The 23,731-nt window shown below is 44.2% G+C and overlaps 1 protein-coding gene across 1 annotated transcript in view; it reads left to right on the top strand.

Annotated features, from left to right (window-relative positions):
• The first annotated feature begins 276 nt into the window (after window positions 1-276).
• Window positions 277-23,731, top strand: part of LOC120026074 (ral guanine nucleotide dissociation stimulator-like) — a 43,608-nt gene continuing 20,153 nt past the window's right edge. The window contains exon 1 of the mRNA XM_038970864.1: window positions 277-639. Coding sequence (XP_038826792.1) covers window positions 448-639 — 192 coding nt within the window. The 5' untranslated portion in view covers window positions 277-447. The remainder of the gene's footprint in view (window positions 640-23,731) is intronic.

The raw sequence follows: 23,731 nt of genomic DNA, 5'->3' as shown, positions 1-23,731 counted from the left end.
ATGACATCACCTTCTCACGAGGGGGCAGGCGTTCCTGCGTCGGGGGAGGAGCTATGGACCCGGCTGAATGGGCCAGTTCGTTTGGCATGGCCCGGTGACCCGGTTAGCGGAGTTTGTGTTTTTTTTTTTAGATCATTCCATTGGTCCTTAAGTTAAATCTCCACTCACCCCGGGCACCGGGCCATGCAAAACGAGCTGGCCCATTCTTTCCAAGCTAACCCAGCCAACCTCTGTCCCCGCTTCCCGGAGCAGAGCAGACATATATACAACAAACACAGAGAGCAGTCAGTAGTAGCCTACATACTCCTGGGTGTTCGGTTTGTCAAAGGCTTTTGTGAGAGAAAGAACGGGACGCCGTTTTTACCCGCAAGACATGGGGGAAGACTAACACGGTGTTGGCTTCATATGACATTGTTGCTGTTGTAGCGATACCGACGGACGACACCAATGGTTTATCTAACGGGAGCTCAGTGCGAGGGACGCAGTATCAAGCTGGGTTCCCCTGATGTGATGTTCGATGCCAGCACCTGGAGGATACGCAACATCTGGGACGGGGTGAAACTAGAGGTCGCCGGGGATGCGAGCCCTGTTGTCTTGCATAGCTTCACCCAACTGGACCCAGACCTTCCGCAGTTGGAGGTAACGAAATAACTTATTTACTGCGCACTGTAGCCTTGTGTGCGGTTTTCAATGCGTTTGTTAACTTGTCTGTTAACCAAGCTACCACAGATGAAGGATAATAGCCTAGGGGTTTGAGAGGATACGATCTGTGTTCTGTTGTGTTTTGTTGTTTACTTCTGCCTTAGTGTCAATGACACAGTTATTGAAGTCCAATACGTTTAAGTGCGCATCAACATTAGTAGGCTATAGTTATAATCCTTTTGAAATGCATCAACATAGTTTGAGTAGCCCGTTTCTTTCCAGAAAAGTTAAACACATGTTGTGAAATATATGTTTTATTGATGAAGAACAAACATGTAACTGTTCATAATTTCATAATATAGCCTGTTTTTATTTTATTTTGTATTTATCTTTTACTTAGACAGGGATTGAACATTGAGACACATGTATGTTTAGCAAGTGAGCCCTTCAAACAACATAGGTACCCTGATTTAGTTTTTAGTACAAGTAATTAGTTAACAATATATTGGTCCACAATGCATAGACACTGAACAAGAAAATCGTTATAATCACTGTTATAATTTTACAAAAGAAATTGCTCAACAAGTTTATGCTGCTTATTAAATGAAATGAATAACAGTCATAAATAATCACCCATCAAACCCCTTTAGAGGACAAGGTGATATGAGTTGGAGCCATCATCAATTTGATTTGAATGTTTTAAAAACACTATTGTTGTATGGAACAGACACAACACCAGTCACTAGTTGTTTTCCCTCCAAATGGTACGAGACAGCTTTTAAAACGAAGCCAGTGAACCAGCCACAATAATCGATTCAATTGTATTTCAATACGTCACAGTGTTGAATGCTGTCCAAGCAGTATGTGTTCTACTTTCCAAATAACACACTGCCTCGCTGGTGATGTCAGTAATAGGCTATGTCCCTCAAACTCAACTCTGGACTTCGAAGCCAGTTCCACTGCATTTTTTCCTTTTTTCCCCTCGAATCAGGGACTGATTTTAGAAATGGGACACAACCGGTTTGGCAGGGTCGTGTTGGCTCTCGACCTTCGCCTCTCCAGTGTCCGTACGGGAGTTTCAGCGATGGGACAAGACTAACTACCAATGGGATATCACGAAATTGGCGAGAGAAGGGGGTAAAAGTAAAAGTCCCAAATTTGGACACACCTACTCATTCCAGGGTTTTTCTTTATTTTTACTATTTTCTGCATTGTAGAATAATAGTGAAGACATCAAAACTATGAAATAAACACATATGGAATCATGTAGTAACCAGAAAAGTGTTAAACAAATAAAACATATTTTTTTAATATTTGAGATTCCACCCTTTGCCTTGATGACATCTTTGCACACCATGGCATTCTCTCAACAAGCTTCATGAGGTAGTCTTGTTAAAAGGTAATTTGTGGAATTTCTTTCCTTAATGCGTTTGAGCCAATCAGTTGTGTTGTCACAAGGTATGGGTGGTATAAGGAAGATAGCCCTATTTGGTAAAATACCAAGTCCATATTATGGCAAGAAAAGCTCAAATAAGTAAAGAGAAACGACATTCCATCATTACTTTAAGACATGAAGGTCAGTCCATCCGGGGAATTTCAAGAACTTTGAACGTTTCTTCAAGTGCAGTCGCAAAAACCATCAAGCGCTATGATGAAACTGGCTCTCATGAGGACCGCCACAGGAAATGAAGACCCAAAGTTCCCTCTGTGGTAGAGGATAAATTCATTCGAGTTACCAGACTCAGAAATAAATAAAAACCCAAATAAATGCTTCACAGAGTTCAAGTAACAGACATCAACCGTTCAGAGGAGACTGTGAATCAGGCCTTCATGGTCAAATTGCTGCAAAGAAACCACTACTAAAGGACACCAATAATAAGAAGAGACTTGCTTGGGCCAAGAAACACGGGCAATGAACATTAGACCGGTGGAAATCTGTCCTTTGGTCTGATGATACCAAATTTGAGATTTTTGGTTCCAACCGCTGTGTCTTTGTGAGACGCAGAGTAGGTGAACAGATGATCTCCGCATGTGTAGTTCCCACCGTGAAGCATGGAGGAGGAGGTGTGATGGTGTGGGGGTGTTTTGCTGGTGAGACTGTCTGTGATTTATTTAGAATTCTAGGCACACTTAACCAGCATGGCTACCACAGCATTCTGCAGCTATTTGCCATCCCATCTGGTTTGCGCTATCATTTGTTTTTCAACAGGGCAATGACCCAACACACCTCCAGGCTGTGTAAGGGCTATTTGACCAATAAGGAGAGTGACAGAGTGCTGCATCAGATGACCTGGCCTCCACAATCACCTGACCGCAACCCAACTGAGATGGTTTGGGATGAGTTGGACCGCAGATTGATGGAAAAGCAGCCAACAAGTACTCAGCATATGTGGGAACTCCTTCAAGACTGTTGTAAAAGCATTCCAGGTGAAGTTGGTTGAGAGAATGCCAAGAGTGTGCAAAGCTGTCATCAAGGCAAAGGGTGGCTACTTTGAAGAATCTTGAATATAAAATATATTTTGATTTGTTTAACATCATTCCATATGTGTTATTTCATAGTTTTGATGTCTTCACTATTATTTTACAATGTAATAAACAGTAGAAATAAAGAAAACCCTTGAATGAGGGTGTGTGTGGGCAGGGGGGTGTGGCTGTGTGTGCACTCTGCCGACAGCTGTGTGTGAGTCACTACAGCTTTCTAATTCTCTCTCCTGGCTCCAAGGCGGCAATAAGATCAGGGGTTTTCTGAAGCTCAGACAGGTCAGACTGCCTCCAACCCACTGGTGTCCAATCTGGTGTCCAATCCCAGTGTACGGGGTTGACATCCTTCAACTCCACACTCTTCCCCTATTATAACCAATTAACTAAAATAACCAGAGAAAAAAATGGATGGGTTTGGGAGAAGCAACATGTATTGAAGTAGTCTCATACTGAAATATCTTTTAACTGTAAGTGTCTGTGGTGGAAATAATGCCTCTTAAATGACTGAAACGTTCCTGTACAGTAAGGACCTTTTGTGAGTAGTGTGTGACTGTGAAGCGTGTCATCCATCCATGGATCTTCGAAATCTTTGTTAGAATAATTTTCTTTGTTCAAGTCTTCCCCCTCGTGTAGTTCTGGAGGGGGGTCGGGGAGAGTTGGCTAACTGAATAACTCCACTGCTGCTTGTCCTTTGGGAAAATAGTGGCCTCAGCTGAATTTCACATCTGCTGTTTCATTGAGCAACAACTATACTTCCTCTACCCATACTGTACTGTACAAAGTCAGAGGAAGCTTGAGCGAGAGCAACTGGCAAATTTCGTGCCAGGCTCTTAGTTATAGTGTGCTGGCAGAAGGAAACGGGTGTATCGTGTTCACTGACACACTCTGTAGCCATATCTTATGGCTCTAAATCACCAGCAAAACTTGGTCAAAGAGGAGACTAGAAAGCGACCACACTGATTACGCTCTGCTTGAAGTCGTCTGCGCATTAGGAATGGAGGTGTAGTAGTTTGGACTGAATATTACCTGAACGATAGGGAATTCAATTGAACCTTGAATACAGTATTTAGTCAGTAGTAGCGATATAGGATCTTACCTGGACCTGTATTGTTGCAGCAAAATAATTCTGCAGCATTCGGATTTGAACGTTTAGTCTATAATGTTGCTTGATCGGTGGTTAGGCTGTTAGCAGGTCAAAATGAGGCTACATAAAAAGTGGAATACATAACCGTGTGTTAGTGCAGGTTTTCAGTGAATTTATGTAAATCATAAAGCTCATGTACGTTTCCTGTGGCCCAGGAAAATTCTCAGCAACAAAAGATCAAATTAGGATCCTACATCTGTAGATATGCAGTAGTGTGCAGTAAAAATTAAATGACATTGTATTGGTCACATACACATGATTAGCAGATGTTAATGCGAGTATAGCGAAATGCTTGTGCTTCTAGTTCCAACAGTGCAGTAATATCTAACAATTCCACAACAACTACCTAATACACACAAATCTAAAGGGATGGAATAAGAATATGTACATATAAATATATGGATGAGCGATGACCGAGCGGCATATGCAAGATGCAATAGATGGTATAAAATACAGTATATGAGTAATGTAAGATATGTAAACATTATTAAAGTGACTAGTGATCCATTTATTAAAGTGGCCAATGATTTTGAGTCTGTATGTAGGCATCAGCCTCTGTGTTAGTGATGGCTGTTTAACAGTCTGATAGCCTTGAGATAGAAGTCGTCTCTCGGTCCCAGCTTTGATGCACCTGTACTGACCTCGCCTTCTGGATGGTAGCGGGGTGAACTCGGGTGGTTGTTGTCCTTAATGATCTTTTTGGCCTTCCTGTGACATCGGGTGTTGTAGGTGTCCTGGAGGCCAGGTAGTTTGCCCCCGGTGATGCGTTGTGCAGACCGCACCACCCTCTGGAGAGCCTTGCGGTTGTGGGCGGTGCAGTTGCTGTACCAGGCGGTGATACAGCCCGACAGGATGCTCTCAGTTGTGAATCTGTAAAAGTTTGGGAGGGTTTTGGGTGACAAGCTAAATTTCTTCAGCCTCCTGAGGTTGAAGAGGCACTGTTGTTGTTGCGCCTTCTTCACCACACTGTCTGTGTGGGTGGACCATTTCACTTTGTCCTTGATGTGTATGCCGAGGAACAAACAGTTGTTTTCCAATAAACTAACAGAATGGTTTTGAATAGGCTACTCTAGATTCCATATGGACTCCTCTCACACGCATTTCAGAACTGTTCAAGAATAAGACAGGTGTGTGTGCCCTGCGGGTAGTTCTAAACAAAGATACTGAATACACATTGCTTAAGCAGATTAGATTTGATTGTAGTTTCCATTATACTATAATGATAATATTACAGACCATAGAGATCTTCACGGTAAAAAAAAAAATTCATCCAGCATTTTCCCCCGTAGACACAGTGGGACGTAGGCCGCGGTCTCAGCCGGCTGACACATTCTTTCGATGGCCAACTTTCCCTCCAATAAACATAAATAGACCAAATCGAGAAGGAAAAAGAAGTGACCAGCCAGTCACTCTATTTGAGCAATTTATGCGTTCAACTTACTTTTCAGTACTTCTCAGTCTGCAAGAGATATAGTCCTAGACCATAGTGTATGGAAATGGTTTGCCTTGGCCTGTCAAGTACATTTTAGTAGTTCATGGAAAGGGAAATATTAACACACATCCAGCACTATACATACAACAACATCCATGTCTCTCAGGTGCTTACTGTATACCATTATTTCGTAAACAGAAAAAAACACTAAACTGTGTCACACATAGCAGAGGTCTGTTAAGGTGTCTGCATGTTTCCCATCTGGAACAGGTAATGCAGATATTATGATGACATTTTGTGATGTTTTGGTCGACTGTGACCTCTGCTACAAACATTTCTGGAGGCAAGCCCAAGTCGGTCATTGGTCAACACTAGGGATTCTTCAGTGAAGGGTTTGTTTTTATTCAGTGATAGACCACTCGTTTTCATTCACATTTTTTCACCTGACAAATACTGCACCAAACATCTTAGTTAGATGTCAAATTACACAACTAAGATCTCTTCTGCAAATTTTTTTAAATTATTGACAGATTTCTTGAGTTATCTTAGATTAATTCTGACTATTTTGAGGAAGTGTATACTGGCTACGGCGTCTCAAGATGGACAAACAGCACTTTTGCAGCTTTTTCTTGTTTATCAGGCAAAGGTCTTTTAAGGGAGTATGCGAGTACACTGAATCATGCAAAAGCCTTTAGCCCTCTGTCTCGATAACCATCAGTAGTCAATAGGTCTACATTATGTTTTGAAGAAATTAAATGATTTTAGCCTTGGCTGAGTCCCTGTTTCTGAAATACTAAACTGACAATATATAAATCTACTCTATATCTTCCTCTAAATGCAGAGTATGACACGAGGCTATTGAACAAGCATGGTGTTTGTCTCATGATTCCTGTTGATCAAGGCGGGGATCAATCCCCGAGCTGACAAGGTATACATCTGTTGTTCTGCCCGTGAACAGGGCAGTTAACCCACTGTTCCTAGGCCGTTATTGTAAATAAGAATTTGTTCTTAACTGACTTGCCAAGTTAAACAAAGGTAAAAATATATATTTTTTAAAGGCACGGAGTGGCACATTTTCAGCTTGGCATTTTGGGAATCTGCATGCGTGTATCGCCAATGCTGGTCACGAGCCTGGAGAGTGGCGGTACTGTGCCTTCATCTAATCCCTCCAAGTCTTAATCCTGTTAGTTGATTAAGGCTAATCAGTCTTCTCACTCCAGGGCACTCGCCGCATACACACACCACTTTAAACCAAACACACAAGCTCCTCTTTGGCCATCAAGAACCATCGAGAGAGCCAGCTTCTTCTGGGTGGCTTTTTCATGTTAGTATTATATTTTGTTTTCGTCTGCAAATTGACTGAGTTTGAGGCAAGAATTTCAGGCCGTTTATCTCATTTCTGTAAAATAGAGCAGACATTTTCAAAGAATGGTTTGTTTGACGCATGCCTGTTTTATGTTTTCTTTGGTCCTCTAAAAGGCGGAGAATGTTACATTATGGCATTTCTGTCAAATTGAATGTCTCCCAACACTCACTTTATAGACCCTATTCTGCCCTTTCACTAGACATATAAATCCTCTCTGTGACCTGCAGTGAAAGTGAAGGCCCTCCCTTCCTACCACAGTCCTAATACTCTCGTTGTGATTAGCTAACTTCTATGTCAGGTCCCCTCTTCGATTTTAAAAGACAGTCCTCTCATACCCAATTCGTCTTACACCACTTTGTCATTGGGTTTAGCTCAAGACATTCTGAAGATACATTTTAGCATTTTATCAGATGCTCTTAACTGCTCCCGTTAGTCGCTCTGTATAAGTGCCTTGCTCAAGGGCACATTGACAGATTTTTCACCTAGTTGGCTCGAGGATTTGAACCAACAACCTTTTGGTTACTGGCCCATTGCTCTTAACCACTAAGCTACCTACACACTCACTCTCCACACCTGTCTTGAGGCCATAAAAGCAAATGGTGTTCAACTTCAGGCCCAGTTGTAGCTTTGATACCTCTGGAGATGTATTGATCCTCGACTGTCTGTATTCAGTGTTTTCCTGGAAACCCAATACCTGCCTTCTCCCATCTGATAGTGTGTGAGTGGTTGTGTAATCGTAGGATATTGAGCCAGTCTGGGTTTGAGAGAGGCTTCCCCAGCATCCTGTAAACACGTGTCAGTTTCTTTCTACCTACATTCTTCATCAATCCCTCTCTTAATCTCTCCTCCCTCTCTTTTCATCCATTTTCCTCCCTCATTCTCCATGTCCCTCCCTCTTTCTGCCCTTCCTTTTAACCTTCCACTAGGAAATTCAATTAAGATGCTCCCAGCGAAGGCTATCAGATCGATTCCACTCATCTACAGTTGATGATGTCATGCATCCAGCACTACTTCTTAATTCCTTGTTATCCTCTGGCCATAAACAATAACGTGATGTTCTTCTAGGTCAAAGCACTAAAGCGAAACGTATTTACGTTATTAGACGCCAAAGATTCCGGATCGTTAAACAGGCTCAGGGAATGCAGGGCGAGCCGAACTTAACTGTTCAAAACAAGACACTGGATGAGATTACTCTGCTGTCGGGTTAGAACGGTTGAAAAAGGTTTTGAATACCTCAAAGTAATTCAGGATAAGGCTTTAGTTTCAGAAAGATTCAAATAGTTTTTGAATGACTTTCAAGGTTCTGCTTTTATTATAGAATGACGTAGCATTTTCTTATGGTCAGGTCAGCTTTTTGTCATTTCTCTTGCTTTGATATTTTTAGTTTGAAACTCCTGTGTTAGGTCTTGCAGATTAGAAAAATAACACTGTTAAGCCTGTTCTAGTATGTTCTATAGGTCATGCCTATAGATAAGGACCCAAACAGCTGAATGTAGTTGTTACCTTATCCTTAGGTCATAGGATCAGGGTGTTAATGGATTGCATATCACAACACATTGACAGCATTACATATTTTTCTAGGTCATATAAAGAAAAGGCAACATCTCTGGTTTTGGCTGGTAGTTTTGGTTTTGTGCTGTGGTGGAAAAAGTACCCAATTGTCATACTTGAGTAAAAGTATAGATACCTTAATAGAAAGCTCCTCAAGTAAATGTGAAAGTCAACTGGTAAAATACTACTTGAGTAAAAGTCTAAAAGTATTTGGTTTTAAATATACTTAAGTATCAAAAGTAAATGTAATTGCTAAAGTATACTTAAATATCAGAAGTAAAAGTATAAATCATTTAAAATTCCTTATATTAAGCAAAGCACAGTACTTTACACCACTGGTTTTGTGTGTATTCATTGTCGAATTCTCTCCAATCAGAAGCCTATAGTTCAGACATGACAAACCAAAGCAGAGTCTGCCTGGCACGGAGTCTGATAGAAACAGAGCTCCTTTTGTTGTCGTCACGTCATTGTTGTATTATCGATTGAGAGAACACTGAACAGCATAGAATGACAAAAAGGGGTGAACAATAGAAGGGACAGTGATTTAGAGTTGAAAGCGAGAGAGAGAGGGGGGATTGATTTAGGGCAGTGAAAAGGAGTGAACGGGAGTGCTGCTATAGAGGAAAGTAGAGCAGGGTTTGAAGAGGGCAGAATTGCAGAGGGATGTGAATGGAGGCCATATTGTGGTGACAGGGCTCTCTAAAGGGAGACTGAGGCTCGAGCAGTACAGTACTACAGCTGCACATCTGGACCCCATCAGGCCTAGTTCTTTATCTCCCTGTTTTCCCTTTAAACGTCCACCCCCGCAGAGCTCTGGCAGCCAGAGCTAGGTGTTGATTTACGGCCATTGAGAGAACATGATCATTTCAAAAACAAGTTTACGTTACTCTCAATCTTATTATCAGATGGAAAAAGATGACACTTAAGTCTGGGGGAATTTACGGAACAGGGACAAAATATTTGCTAGCAATATTGAAAATGTAAAATAAAGATTGGTCTCGAAATTCAACCCTGTGGTACCCCTTTTCCCCCTTAGTTGCTTCCAGTCCTCATTCCTCTCCTCCATGTTGTCATAGTAAAGTGCGACAGTGTTATTCTTACAGATTCCTGCCCAGAGGAATGTGTGTGTGTGACCCAAAACAGAAGACGCAGGCTAGCAGCACACAGTGTTGTCACCAATATTATCCTATTATCTTACACCTTCCCAGTCATAGCCACAGCAATGAAAGAACTTGACCTTCTTCACCGACACCAAACAAAGGAGGGTGAAACACAAAGACCCAACCTTGGGCTTGCTCCGGTTAGATATCCAATGGCCGCTGTTTTAAAGGGAGTTCACTTCTGGTGTTAGCATTACTCCTCCATGCTAACGCTGGTCTAATAAATTGTTTTTGCGTGGGTGTCTTGCAGACAGACTCACTCCTTTTGGTCAGCTACAGATTGACAGTATCAATCCTTTCAAACCTAACTCCCACTGCTAAGAAGACTGATGGTGCCTTTTGGGTGAAATAAATACAGAGAGGATTTTCAGAGAGCCCAACTTTTCAGGACTCTGTAAGTAAATGGGCACTAACACCCTCTTTCATTTATTCCACATTGCTGGAGTATTGATTTGGAATATTGCGTGCCAAATCATTTTAAGTAGCCCAAAATACATAAATGAGGTCAAACAAGAGTTGTCATAACAGACTGAATTAGATCAGTTTTTGCTTTGCTAAGTCCTCCCCCGGTTTGCGTAGGTGTCCGCCTGATGTTTCATGTGCTGACTCTCACTGCTCTGTTAAAACCAGCAGCAACGTGCCAGAACATACCAGGCCAGATATCCTGCTCCAACTTCGGACCAAAGCACACATTTATTTAATTGGAGGGTAATCATTTCCGTAGGAGATGAAGGGCTAGTGTGTGAGATGGAAAATAAAAAGAAAGTTCAACCCTGTGACCCTTTGTTACCGTAGTACAGGATACAGGCGTTCAGTGTGTTCCCTCACAACAGTTTATAATATATATATATATATATATATATATATATATATATATATATATATATATATATATATATATATATATATATGCATCCAGCACTACTTCTTATATATATATATATATATATATAATCGGGTTAGGAGAAGTCATTCAGTACAGGATCGAAAGATTCATATTATTGAATGACCAAAGGATATGGGATTCAATATTCTTTAGTTTCAAAAGGATACACAAGGATGTGCATGTGTTTGGCTAATTTGGATGTGTGTGTGTGTGTGCGCGCATGCATTAGAAGGCTAAATCAACCCCTAACACTGCATGGTGAAAATGATCCAGCTGCTCAGCTGGTGCACCAGGCGGTCCTCCTCTCTCTCCCCTCGGCCCCAGATTGTTGTGCCTGTCCCTGGGGCAAGCCCAGAGAGGGCAGTGGGGCGTCTGTTGTTGTGACGTAGTGGGACCAGAGAGTATGCACACGGAGCGGGGAGCGGTGACGGACTGACTGGCTCCTGAGGGAGGACAGGAGGGGGGATGTTAAAGCTATGAGCCTAGGGTCCTCACGGGACTTCAGACCACTTTAGAGATTGTCACAGCAGACACCACCAGCATTAGCCCTTTGCCAAAGAACTTCCCCTCTCTATCGCTCTCCTTACTCTCTCTCTGGCCTTCTCCTCCACATATCCTCTGTAGCATACTCTAAAACCAAGAATTGATTCCATTAATGATACTTTGCCCACCCATACTGTACATGCTACACGTACCTGGATGGATAGTAGGAGTGTCCTTATTATAACCACATTAATAGCTTATAAACTGGGGGGGTTCGAGCCCTGAATGCTGATTGGCTGACAGCCGTGGTATATCAGACCGTATACGATGGGTATGACAAACATGTATTTTTACTGCTCTAATTATGTTGGTAACCAGTTTATAATAGCAATAAGGTGTTTGTGTTATATTGCCAATATACCACGACCTAGGGGCGTTGCGACGTACCTAAGAATAGCCCTTAGCCGTGGTATATTGGACATATACCACACCCCCTTGGACCTTAGCTTAATTATAGCAACCATAAAGTCATCCTGAGAGACGTGGCTGAAGTAGAATGAGAGGAGGGATTGAATGTGGCAGCCGTGGAGGGACTGAAGGCAAGATATAAACAATCGGCCCGGGCCGATCAGAGATCTAAGTGGCACATGATATCATCGCTTCACTTCAAGGGCCATCAGGGTTCGCGAGAAGGGGGGTAGAGAGTGACTGTTGGCCACTGAGACATCAGTTTCTCTGGCAGGGAGGGCTGTTCTGTCCCCGACACACACCCCCTTGTTTGGTTTTTGGTTCAATCCATTCGTAGGTTGGTGGAAAGTGTAGTAATTTTAGGGCGATGTTGGCAAGAGGCATCCCAAAATGGGTCCCAAAATGCACTCCCTAACCTTAAGTTAGGATGAAGTTAGCCAGCTAACTTAGATAAATGTTCAGATATAGCTCTTGATAGTTTTCTGGTTCATTGAAACATTCATATTGTTTTTTGTTGGGAGTGTTGAGTCAGTTATAGCATCTCCAAATATGAAGTTATTTCACAATAGGAAAGTTGGGGCCAATGAATTGATTCTGTGTTGTGACATTGTCACGCCCTGACCATAGTAAGCTGTTTTTCTCTGTGTTGGTTGGGGCGTGATAGTGACACGGGTGGGTCATCTAGGTGTTTGTATGTCTATGTTGGCCTGATATGGTTCCCAATCAGAGACAGCTGTTTATCGTTGTCTCTGATTGGGGATCATATTTAGGTAGCCATTTTCCCCATTGTTAGTTGTGGGATCTTGTCGACAGTAAGTTGCCTTTGTGCACTCCAGTAGCTTCACATTTCGTTTGTGCTTTTGTTGCTTTGTTTAGTGAGTTTCTCCTTATTAAAATTATGTGGAACTCTATGCACGCTGCACCTTGGTCTCATCATTACAACGAGCGTGACAGAAGATCCCACCAACAAAGGACCAAGCAGCGTGCCCAGGAGGAGGAAGTATCCTGGACTTGGGAAGAGATCCTGGATGGGAATGGATCCTGGACTTGGGAGGAAATCCTGGCAGGGCAGGATTGCCTTCCTTGGCGGGAGTTGCCTAGGAGCATGAGAGGACAGCAACGACATCGGCGAGGTAGGCCACAGAACCCCAATAAAAAAAATGGGGGGGGGGGGGGGGGGGCACATGGTGCAGTCGGCAAAATTGAGGAGTGAGTCAGAGACTGTCGAGGAGTTATTGGACAAATTGGAGGAGAGTGAACGGAGGGGAGAGTTAGAGACCTTCGAGGAGTTGTTGATCAAATTGGAGGAGAGTGAGGAGAGAGAGCTGTTGGTTTGGCGTAGTATGCACGGCATTCGCCCTGAGGAGCGTGTTAGCTGTCCGATGCCACCTGTGCCAGTTCCTCGTACTCGTCCTGAAACGTGTGTTAAAGTTCCGGAACAATTGATGTCGGCTATACACACCAGGTCTCCAGTGTACCTTCACAACCCAGTACGTCCTGTGCCAACTCTTCGCACTCTCCCTCAAGTGCGCTTTTCCAGTCAGGTGTGTCCTGTTCCTCTTCCCCGCACTCGCCCTGAGGTGCGTGTCATCAGCCCGGTGTCACCTGTACCGGCCCCACGCATCAGGTCTCCAGTGCGCTTCCACAGTCCAGTAAGTGCTGTGTCTCCTCTCTGCACCTGAGGTGCGTGTCATCAGCCCAGTGCCACCTGTACCGGTCCCAAGCATCAGGTCTCCAGTGCGCTTCCACAGTCCAGTACGTCCTGTGCCTCCTCTCCGCACTCCCCCTGAGGTGCGTGTCATCAGCCCAGTGCCACCTATACCGGTCCCACGCATCAGATCTCCAGTGCGCCTCCACAGTCCAGTACGTCCTGTGCCTCCTCTCCGCACTCGCCCTGAGGTGCATGTCATCAGCCCGGTACCACCGGTACCGGTCCCACGCATCAGGCCTCCAGTGCGCCTCCACAGTTCAGAGCTTCCGGCGACAGTTCCCAGTCCAGAGCTTCCGGCGACAGTTCCCAGTCCAGAGCTTCCGGCGACGTTTCCCAGTCCAGAGCTTCCGGCGATGTTTCACAGTCCGGAACCTCCGGCGACGGGCCGCGGTCCGGTTCCTCTGGCGACGGGCCGCGGTCCGGTTCCTCTGGCGACGATCCGCGGTCCGGACCCTCCGGCGACGACCCGCGGTCCGGAGCTTCCAGCGATGCGCCCCGTACCGGAGCCGCCACCGACGCCCTACCTCATCCATCATAGATGCCCACCCGGACCCTCCCCTATTGAGTCAGGTTTTGCGTCGGAGTCCGCACTTTTGGGGGGAGAGGGGGGTACTGTCACGCCCTGACCATAGTAAGCTGTTTTTCTCTGTGTTGGTTGGGGCGTGATAGTGACTAAGGTGGGTCATCTAGGTGTTTGTATGTCTATGTTGGCCTGATATGGTTCCCAATCAGAGACAGCTGTTTATCGTTGTCTCTGATTGGGGATCATATTTAGGTAGCCATTTTCCCCATTGTTAGTTGTGGGATCTTGTCTACAGTAAGTTGCCTTTGTGCGCTCCAGTAGCTTCACGTTTTGTTTGTGCTTTTGTTGTTTTGTTTAGTGAGTTTCTCCTTATTAAAATTATGTGGAACTCTATGCATGCTGCGCCTTGGTCTCATCATTACAACGAGCGTGACAGACATACCCCAAAGGACAGAGTATGTGGCTCTAACCCCCCCCCCCCCCCCCCTTAAAAGATTTAGATGCACTATTGTAAAGTGGCTGTTCCACTGGATATCATAAGGTGAATGCACCAATTTGTAAGTCGCTCTGGATAAGAGCGTCTGCTAAATGACTTAAATGTAAATGTAATGTAAAATAAATACATACAGTGCCTTCAGAAAGTATTCAGACCTCTTGACTTTTTCAACATTTTGTTAGGTTACAGCCTTATTCTAAAATAATAATTATCAGCAATCTACACACAATACCCCATAAAGACAAAGCGAAACCAGGTTTTTATAAATTCTTGCACATTTATTAAATATAAAAAACAGAAATACCTTATTTACATAAGTATTCAGACCCTTTGCTATGAGACTTGAAATTGAGCTCCGGTGCATTCTGTTTCCATTGATCATCCTTGAGATGTTTCTACAACTTGTTTGGAGTCCACCTGTGGTCAATTCAATTGATTGGACATGATTTGGAAAGGCACACACCTGTCTATAAAAGACAGGATTGTGTCGAGGCACAGATTGGGAAAGGGTACCAAAATATTTCTGCAACATTGAAGGTCCCCAAGAACACAGTGGCCTCCATCATTCTTAAATGGTAGAAGTTTGGAACCGCCAAGACTCTTCCTAGAGCTGGCCGCCCGGCCAAACTGAGCAATTGGGGGAGAAGGGCCCTGGTCAGGGAGGTGACAAAGAACCCGGTGGTTACTCTGACAGAGTTCCTCTGTGGAGATGGGAAAACCTTCCAGAAGGACAACCATCTCTGCAGTACTCCACCAATCAGGCCTTTATGGTAGAGTGGCCAGATGGATGCCACTCCTCAGTAAAAGGCACATGACAGCTTGGCGTTTGCCAAAATGCACCTAAAGACTCTCAGATCATGAGAAACAAAATTCTCTGATGAAACCAAGATTGAACTCTTTGACCTGAATGCCAAGCATCATGACTGGAGGAAACATTAAAGTCAAATAAAATTGTATTGGTCACATACACATGGTTAGCAGATGTTATTGCGAGTGTAGCAAACTACTTGTAGACCTGGCACCATCCCTACGGTGAAGCATGGTGGTGGCAGCATCATGCTGTGGGAATGTTTTTCAGCGGCCGGGACTGGGAGACTAGCCAGGATCGAGGCAAAGATGAACAGAGCAATGTACAGAGAGCCTCGATTAAAAACCTGCTCCAGAGCGCTCAGGACCTCAGACTGTGGCGAAGGTTCACCTTCCAACAGGACAACGACCCTAAGCACACAGCCAAGACAACGCAAGAGTGGCTTCGGGACAAGTCTCTGAATGTCCTTGAGTGGCACAGCCTGGACTTGAACCAGATCGAACATCTCTGTAGAGACCTGAAAATAGCTGTGCAGCGACGCTCCCCATCCAACCTGACAGAGCTTGAGAGGATCTGCAGAGAAGAATGGGAGGAACTCCCCAAATACAGGTGTGCCAAGCTTGTAGCACCATACCCAAGAAGACTCGAGACTGTAATTGCTGCCAAAAGTACTTCAACAAAGTACTGAGTAAAGGGTCTGAATCCTTATGTAAATGTGATATTTTTGTTTTTTATAATTTTGCAATCATTTCTTAATGTGTTTTTGCTTCATCGTTATGGGTTATTGTGTGTAGATTGATGAGGGAAAAAACATTTTAGATTAAGGCTGTAACGTAACAAAATGGGGAAAAAGTCAAGGGGTCTGAATACTTTCTGAAGGCACCGTATATAAACAAAATGTTTCTCAATAAACTAACACTTATAACAATGTTATGATAACATTCGTATGGTCCTTTCCACCACCAGTGCAGTCACAGTTGTTGCAAAATATTTTCTGTGTAGTTTGGGAAGGTTTTTGTCTGGTTTTCTTTCCAGTGATATTTGGTCTGCAAGTGCAGGAATTTGTGTCCCTGTGTGTAGGGAACTGGGTACTTGAGCTGATGAACACTCTTAAGAAACACACAAACATTTGCACACACACACACAAAAACAATTTTAGACTAATGGGGATTACACTCAGTGTGTGTGTGCATACTTGTGTGTTCTATGAGTGTTCATGTTACGTGCACGAGCCCTATTGTGGTTATGCTTCCAGATTACATTGAGGGAAAGGAACCAGGTGAAGCTTGGAGTGAATAGGAACTTTAGAGGGAAGAGAAAGAAAGAGAGAGGTGGACAGAGAAGAGAGACTATTTCCAGATGTGTCTTACAGAGGGATAGAGGAGATAATTAGGGAGGGGAAGAGAAGGAGAGGAGAAAAGAGGGAGAGAGAGAGCGAGTGAGTGGTCAAAACACAGCTGTCTGGCTTTCTAGACTTACAGGAACTTTGCAACAACAAGGGAAATCCGTATAGCGTCCTTATCGAAACACTTCCTTACAGGAAGTTAATACAGTTATACTCTAACAGCATTTTGTTATTTACATTTGGTGGATTGCATCATGGGCTAAAACTCGACAAAACATACACTAGTGGTTTGTATTGGCACCTCAACAAAGTTTGCTCGGTGTCAACATGGATCCTTTCATGTGTCTATTACACCACCCTGTTGCATGTTGCTACCCATCCATTCGCCATCCATCTGTCCCTTCGTGTTTTTTCCTTTAAGTCCAGAGGAAGGATGTCATTCCCTCTCTCTTGCCCTAGTACAGGACACACACACACCACTTGGCAGTGCTGATGAAGTAGACAAATGCAGACAGGCATAAGTGATTCTCATTACTAGAGCCATGAGTGTGTGTGCAGTGTGTGTGTGAGGTCCCGTCTTCCCATCTCACCCCCCTCTTTTAAGTCCCCGCAGAGCCTAAACTTAGAAGTGCCTAAACTTGTGTGTGTGTGTGTGTGTGTGTGTGTGTGTGTGTGTGTGTGTGTGTGTGAAACCTTCCTGGAATAGGCCACAATAACCCCCAGAATGGTCTCACAGCAGCACAACTTTGTCTTAGTACCACACACACACACACACACTGATTATACAGTACACACACACACACACTGATTATACAGTACACACACACACACACTGATTATACAGTACACACACACACACACTGATTATACAGTACACACACACACACACTGATTATACAGTACACATGCACAAAGGTCCTTATTCCCTTTAGTTAACGTCCTGTCCCCCTTACCTCTCCCTCTCACTTTCTCTCTCCCTTTGTCTGCCCTCTTTCCTTTTCATCCTCTATGTCTATTCCCCCCCACCATCTCGCTCCCTCTCTCGATGGCGGCAGGCTGAGACGGCCTGTGGAGTGCCAGTGGAATGTCTGTCTGTAAATAATAATAATGAGAGGAACCACACAAAAGAGACGGAGAGATAATGTCCAAGTAATCCAAACGCTTTCAGGGTTGTCAGTTTGTTGTAGTTACTATAGTTACTAAGGAAAGTCAGTTGGTCATTGTGAATAATGTTCTGTGTGTTTCTGTGGTGCTGTGTGTGAGTAAGCCAATTCCAAGCTAACTGCAGGGTCCTAGCGATCTGGTGTCTCACCCACTGGAGCCTGTTGATTGACAACGGTCAATTTGCCTACAGTGTGTGTGTGTGTGTGTGTGTGTGTGTGTGTGTGTGTGTGTGTGTGTGTGTGTGTGTGTGTGTGTGTGTGTGTGTGTGTGTGTGTGTGTGTGTGTGTGTGTGTGTGTGTGTGTGTGTGTGTGTGTGTGTGTGTGTTTGTTTGTGTGCAGGATCTCCCTTATGTTGTCATAGTGACGTCCTAAACAGACCATATATGTATGTGTAGGTAAGTGTAACCAGCTGTAGGTGTATCCTCACTGCATACATCCTATTCTGAAAGCAGTTGAAGATCTTGACATATCCAGTACTCACACACAGTCAGGGGAAGATCTGACTGACTGTAGGCACGTAAGGTACTTCAGATACACACACACACACACACACACACACACAACCACACACACACACACACACACACACACACACACACACACACACACACACACACACACACAACCACCCCTGTCTTCTGAACTAGGAAAGTCCCCTGACGGTTACTGCTATGTATGTGTGTACTGTGTGTGTTAGACAGGAGGTTGGGCTTGAAGGGATAATAATACCATCCAATATGGAGCACTGGGCAATAACTTCTAACAGCTAACCGACATGGTTATGGAGACAAGGGGTGTTTTATGACCCTACTGTCACCCCAAGGGTAGACACACTGACATATGGAACGTAGGAACCCCCTTAAACATGCCAAAATGGAACGATCCATCTACTGTGGAGTGTGGACAGCCAGCAACAGATTAGAGGAAATGCATTTAATAGCAGGCAGATAGCTGCTTTTCAGAACAACATTCTCTCAGACACACACACACATTTCGTTCTTCTATCCTCGTGGGGACCTAAAATTGATTTCCATTCAAAATGTTATTTTCCCTAACATTAACTATAACCCTAAATCTAACCCGAAACCTAACCACCAACCCCAACCCTAAACCCAACCCTAATTCTAACCCTAACCTAATCACTAACCCCAACCCTAATTCTAACCTAATCACTAACCCCAACCCTAATTCCTAAGCTTAAAATAGCCCATGTCCTCATGGGGACATGGGGAAATGTACCCACGAGGGGGAATTTTCCTTGTTTTACTATCCTTGTGGGGACTTTGGGGGATTTTAGGTCCCCACAGGGCTAGAAGAGCAAGACCACACACACACACTGGAGTTGACAACTCTAACTCTCTGTGGAGTCAAAGTTATCTGGTGTGTGTTAGGTGACATGCCAGAACAGCCAGACAGGCCGGGGCCGGGACCAGACTACAGGGCAGACAGCCAGACAGGCCGGGACCAGACTACAGGGCAGACATCCAGACAGGCCGGGACCAGACTACAGGGCAGACAGCCAGACAGGCCGGGACCAGACAACAGGGCTGATAGACAGACAGACAGACAGACCAGGGCCGGGACCAGACAACAGGGCTGATAGATAGACAGACAGGCAGACCACGGCCGGGACCAGACAACAGGGCTGATAGATAGACAGACAGACCAGGGCCGGGACCAGACAACAGGGCTGATAGATAGATAGATAGACAGACAGGCCAGGGCCGGGACCAGACAACAGGGCTGATAGATAGATAGACAGACAGGCCAGGGCCGGGACCAGACAACAGGGCTGATAGATAGACAGACAGACCAGGGCCGGGACCAGACAACAGGGCTGATAGACAGACAGACAGACAGACAGACCAGGGCCGGGACCAGACAACAGGGCTGATAGATAGATAGACAGACAGGCCAGGGCCGGGACCAGACAACAGGGCTGATAGATAGATAGACAGACAGGCCATGGCCGGGACCAGACAACAGGGCTGATAGATAGATAGACAGACAGACCAGGGCCGGGACCAGACAACAGGGCTGATAGATAGATAGACAGACAGGCCAGGGCCGGGACCAGACAACAGGGCTGATAGATAGACAGACAGGCCAGTGCCGGGACCAGACAACAGGGCTGATAGATAGATAGACAGACAGACCAGGGCCGGGACCAGACAACAGGGCTGATAGATAGATAGACAGACAGACCAGGGCCGGGACCAGACAATAGGGCTGATAGATAGATAGACAGACAGGCCAGTGCCGGGACCAGACAACAGGGCTGATAGATAGATAGACAGACAGGCCAGTGCCGGGACCAGACAACAGGGCTGATAGATAGATAGACAGACAGGCCAGGGCCGGGACCAGACAACAGGGCTGATAGATAGATAGACAGATAGGCCAGTGCCGGGACCAGACAACAGGGCTGATAGATAGATAGACAGACAGACCAGGGCCGGGACCAGACAACAGGGCTGATAGATAGATAGACAGACAGGCCAGTGCCGGGACCAGACAACAGGGCTGATAGATAGATAGACAGACAGGCCAGGGCCGGGACCAGACAACAGGGCTGATAGATAGATAGACAGACAGGCCAGGGCCTGGACCAGACAACAGGGCTGATAGATAGATAGACAGACAGGCCAGTGCCGGGACCAGACAACAGGGCTGATAGATAGATAGACAGACAGACCAGGGCCGGGACCAGACAACAGGGCTGATAGATAGATAGACAGACAGGCCAGTGCCGGGACCAGACAACAGGGCTGATAGATAGATAGACAGACAGGCCAGGGCCGGGACCAGACAACAGGGCTGATAGATAGATAGACAGACAGGCCAGTGCCGGGACCAGACAACAGGGCTGATGGATAGATAGACAGACAGGCCAGTGCCGGGACCAGACAACAGGGCTGATAGATAGATAGACAGACAGGCCAGTGCCGGGACCAGACAACAGGGCTGATAGATAGATAGACAGACAGGCCAGTGCCGGGACCAGACAACAGGGCTGATAGATAGATAGACAGACAGGCCAGGGAGGCAAGCAGGCAAAACAACAACAATGCAGCATCTGTGTCCGCTCTCCTTGAGCGATTACATTCCCTCACCCTGCCAAACACTTCTGTGTTTTCTTCTTATCCCCCTCATGTGGAAGAGGCGCTCTCTATTTCTCTCTCTCTCGCTTTGTTCTTGAAGTCATTTTACAATGGTACTGTGTATCATTATTTGAGTATAGTTTGTTTATCGACATGTCTGTAGACATTTGTCGTATCGACATCATGAAGATTCTATTGTCATCTGACATCAAACTTGACATTGTCGTTAGGAAGAAGTATAAACACAAAAGGCAGCCTCTGCATGACATCAGCAACCTGATGCTCCAAACAGCAGACGTTCTATATTTTAACACCAATAAACCCATCTGTTTAAAAATGAATTCTGTAATTGTCACCCTAGCAGCAAGACAGGCAACTAAAAGCAATTTTCTAAACAATGTTTTGGTTCGTTGTTAGCTAGCTGGCTAACCAGTTTAAATAATGACCAGAGGATAGCTGACAACTTTAGCTACTTTTGATTTATTATCACAGGAAAATAAACACACAACAACATTATTGTTTGCAAGGTAATGGTGAGCTTACAGAAAATAACATTACTGCCACAGTGTGACCAAATAAAAGTAGGTCATTCTATCAGAGAATTGTAGAACTCCTGCATCATCTTGTCACAGGAGGATTTGGTCTGGTTGCTGTGGCAGTCCAGTAACCGCAGCAACGGATGTTGCGACAATCTCCTAGACTTCAACTTGTTTCATGTCTGTGACTGACAGTCGCAGCGACTTTCTACAGACGTTCCTCCAGAGTATAAATGAAATGTCGTTGTCACATTCTCATTGTCTACAGACATGTCGTTAGACCAAGTATAAACTGGCCTTAACATATCAAATTCTCCCAATCTGTAACGATCTTCGTCTTCATCGGATGAGGAGTAGGAAGGATCGGACCAAAATGCAGCATTGTAAGTGTCCATGATAATTTATTATATCAGAAAATGAAAAATACAAAATAACAAAGAGAATGAAAGAAATGAAAATCGAAACAGTTCTGTATGGTGAAAAACACAGACACAGAAAATAACCACCCACAAACAAAAGTGGGAAAACAGGCTACCTAAGTATGGTTCTCAATCAGAGACAACGACTGACAGCTGCCTCTGATTGGGAACCATACCAGGCCTAAACATAGAAATACAACACCTAGACATACAACATAGAATACCCACCCACATCACACCCTGATCAAACAAAAAACAGAAACATACAAAGCAATCTACGGTCAGGGTGTGACACAATCAAAGTCTTGAATAAAGACTATGGTTAGTTTATTTGTAGAATCATTACTGCTTGGCTAGAATAAAAGCCTGCTCCATACAGGATAAGATTGCCCATCTTTCGCTTTAGCATGTAGATAAGTATGTATATTCTGACCCATATAATAGCTCAAGGAGCGTATCAGTCATGAGACTGACTGTTTATATAGTCAGACACCACAGCAGGATAACATCTGTTCTAAGATCAGCCCCTTGGCAGACACTGATACTGCATGTGCAACACAGCACAAGCTCACGTTTGAGTAAATATTTATACAACATGTTTTATGATATCTAATATTTTCCAGACGAGTTTCAGTCCGGCTCAAAACTTCCTCAACACGACCCAGAAAGGGAACGCAGGCTGTCTGCCTTCAACTTCAGACTGTTGACCCATCTGATTGCGTAGGTGTCCTCTATCCGTGGTTTAATGAAATTGGATAGTTGAATAGAGTGTCTTGGCAGTGGCTTTCGACATTGTGATCAAAACTTTCCATTGTGGAAAGGGACAAAGGCACAGTCAATCAGTGCAACCTCAGATAAATGCAATCATCAATTTATTTAAACAATTTTTGAAACAAGCGCAGTGAAACAAGTGCCGTGAAACAAGTGCAGTGCTGGAAAGCCTAAAGCAATAGCAGCTACTTTAACAACGGGACTATTTTTAAAATATCACCCAGTGTGTCAGCAGGCAGTCATAATGTCCATCCTCTACAGCACAGCTGTTCGGTCCTCACTCTGTTTACGTCTGTCCGCTTCTGCTATCAGGCCTTATCCACATCCTGTATGCCATCCGATAAGAAGGCCATGCTCTGTGCTGTGCCCTGTGTTGTGTCGTGCTGGCGAGGCGAGCAGCTGCCCGAGGAACCAAAAACGACTGGGAACATGCCGTGGCATAACGTTGCGTGCCAGAATTGTTTTTGGCACGCAATGTTGAGTGTTATTGCGTTGGACTCTGATATAAAAATAACCCATATTGAACAAGTGGGTCACAGGATGATGGAGTGAGTATTGTTTGGCCAGACTGGTATGGGTGTTAGTGCAACAAATCAACAGAAGGAAAGGCGTTGTGATGTGGTCTGTCACTGGAAAATGGAGTTGTTATAGCCTAGACCAGAGGCAAATAAAATCAATTCCTTCTAAAAGCAATAATACCAATAACATGTGGCGGGGAATACTCCAATACTGTATTGCACAACAATAGTCTGTTAATCAAGGATTATATGTACTGTAGTATACAGTAATAGTATATACATCAGTGGTTATGTATTTTATTACATAGCAATAGTCTATTAATCAATGGTTATATGTACTGTACTATTAATCAATTGTTCTATGTATTGTATTACACAGCAATAGTCTATTAATCAATGGTTATATGTACTGTATTACATAGCAATAGTCTATTAATCAATGGTTATATGTACTGTATTACACAGCAATAGTCTATTAATCAATGGTTATGTACTGTATTACATAGCAATAGTGTATTAATCAATGGTTCTATGTACTGTATTACATAGCAATAGTCTATTAATCAATGGTTATATGTACTGTATTACATAGCAATAGTGTATTAATCAATGGTTCTATGTATTGCATCGTTCAATGTGTAACTAAAGTAAAAGCCAGCTCCAATCTTTTAGAGAAATAGTTAAATTAGTATGGACCAGGCTTCATTTGGTTTTCACGTGTGTCAT

This window comes from Salvelinus namaycush, chromosome 31 (assembly GCF_016432855.1).
Source record: "Salvelinus namaycush isolate Seneca chromosome 31, SaNama_1.0, whole genome shotgun sequence".
Taxonomy (NCBI): Eukaryota; Metazoa; Chordata; class Actinopteri; order Salmoniformes; family Salmonidae; genus Salvelinus; species Salvelinus namaycush.
This window is presented reverse-complemented; position numbering and strand designations above follow the sequence as displayed.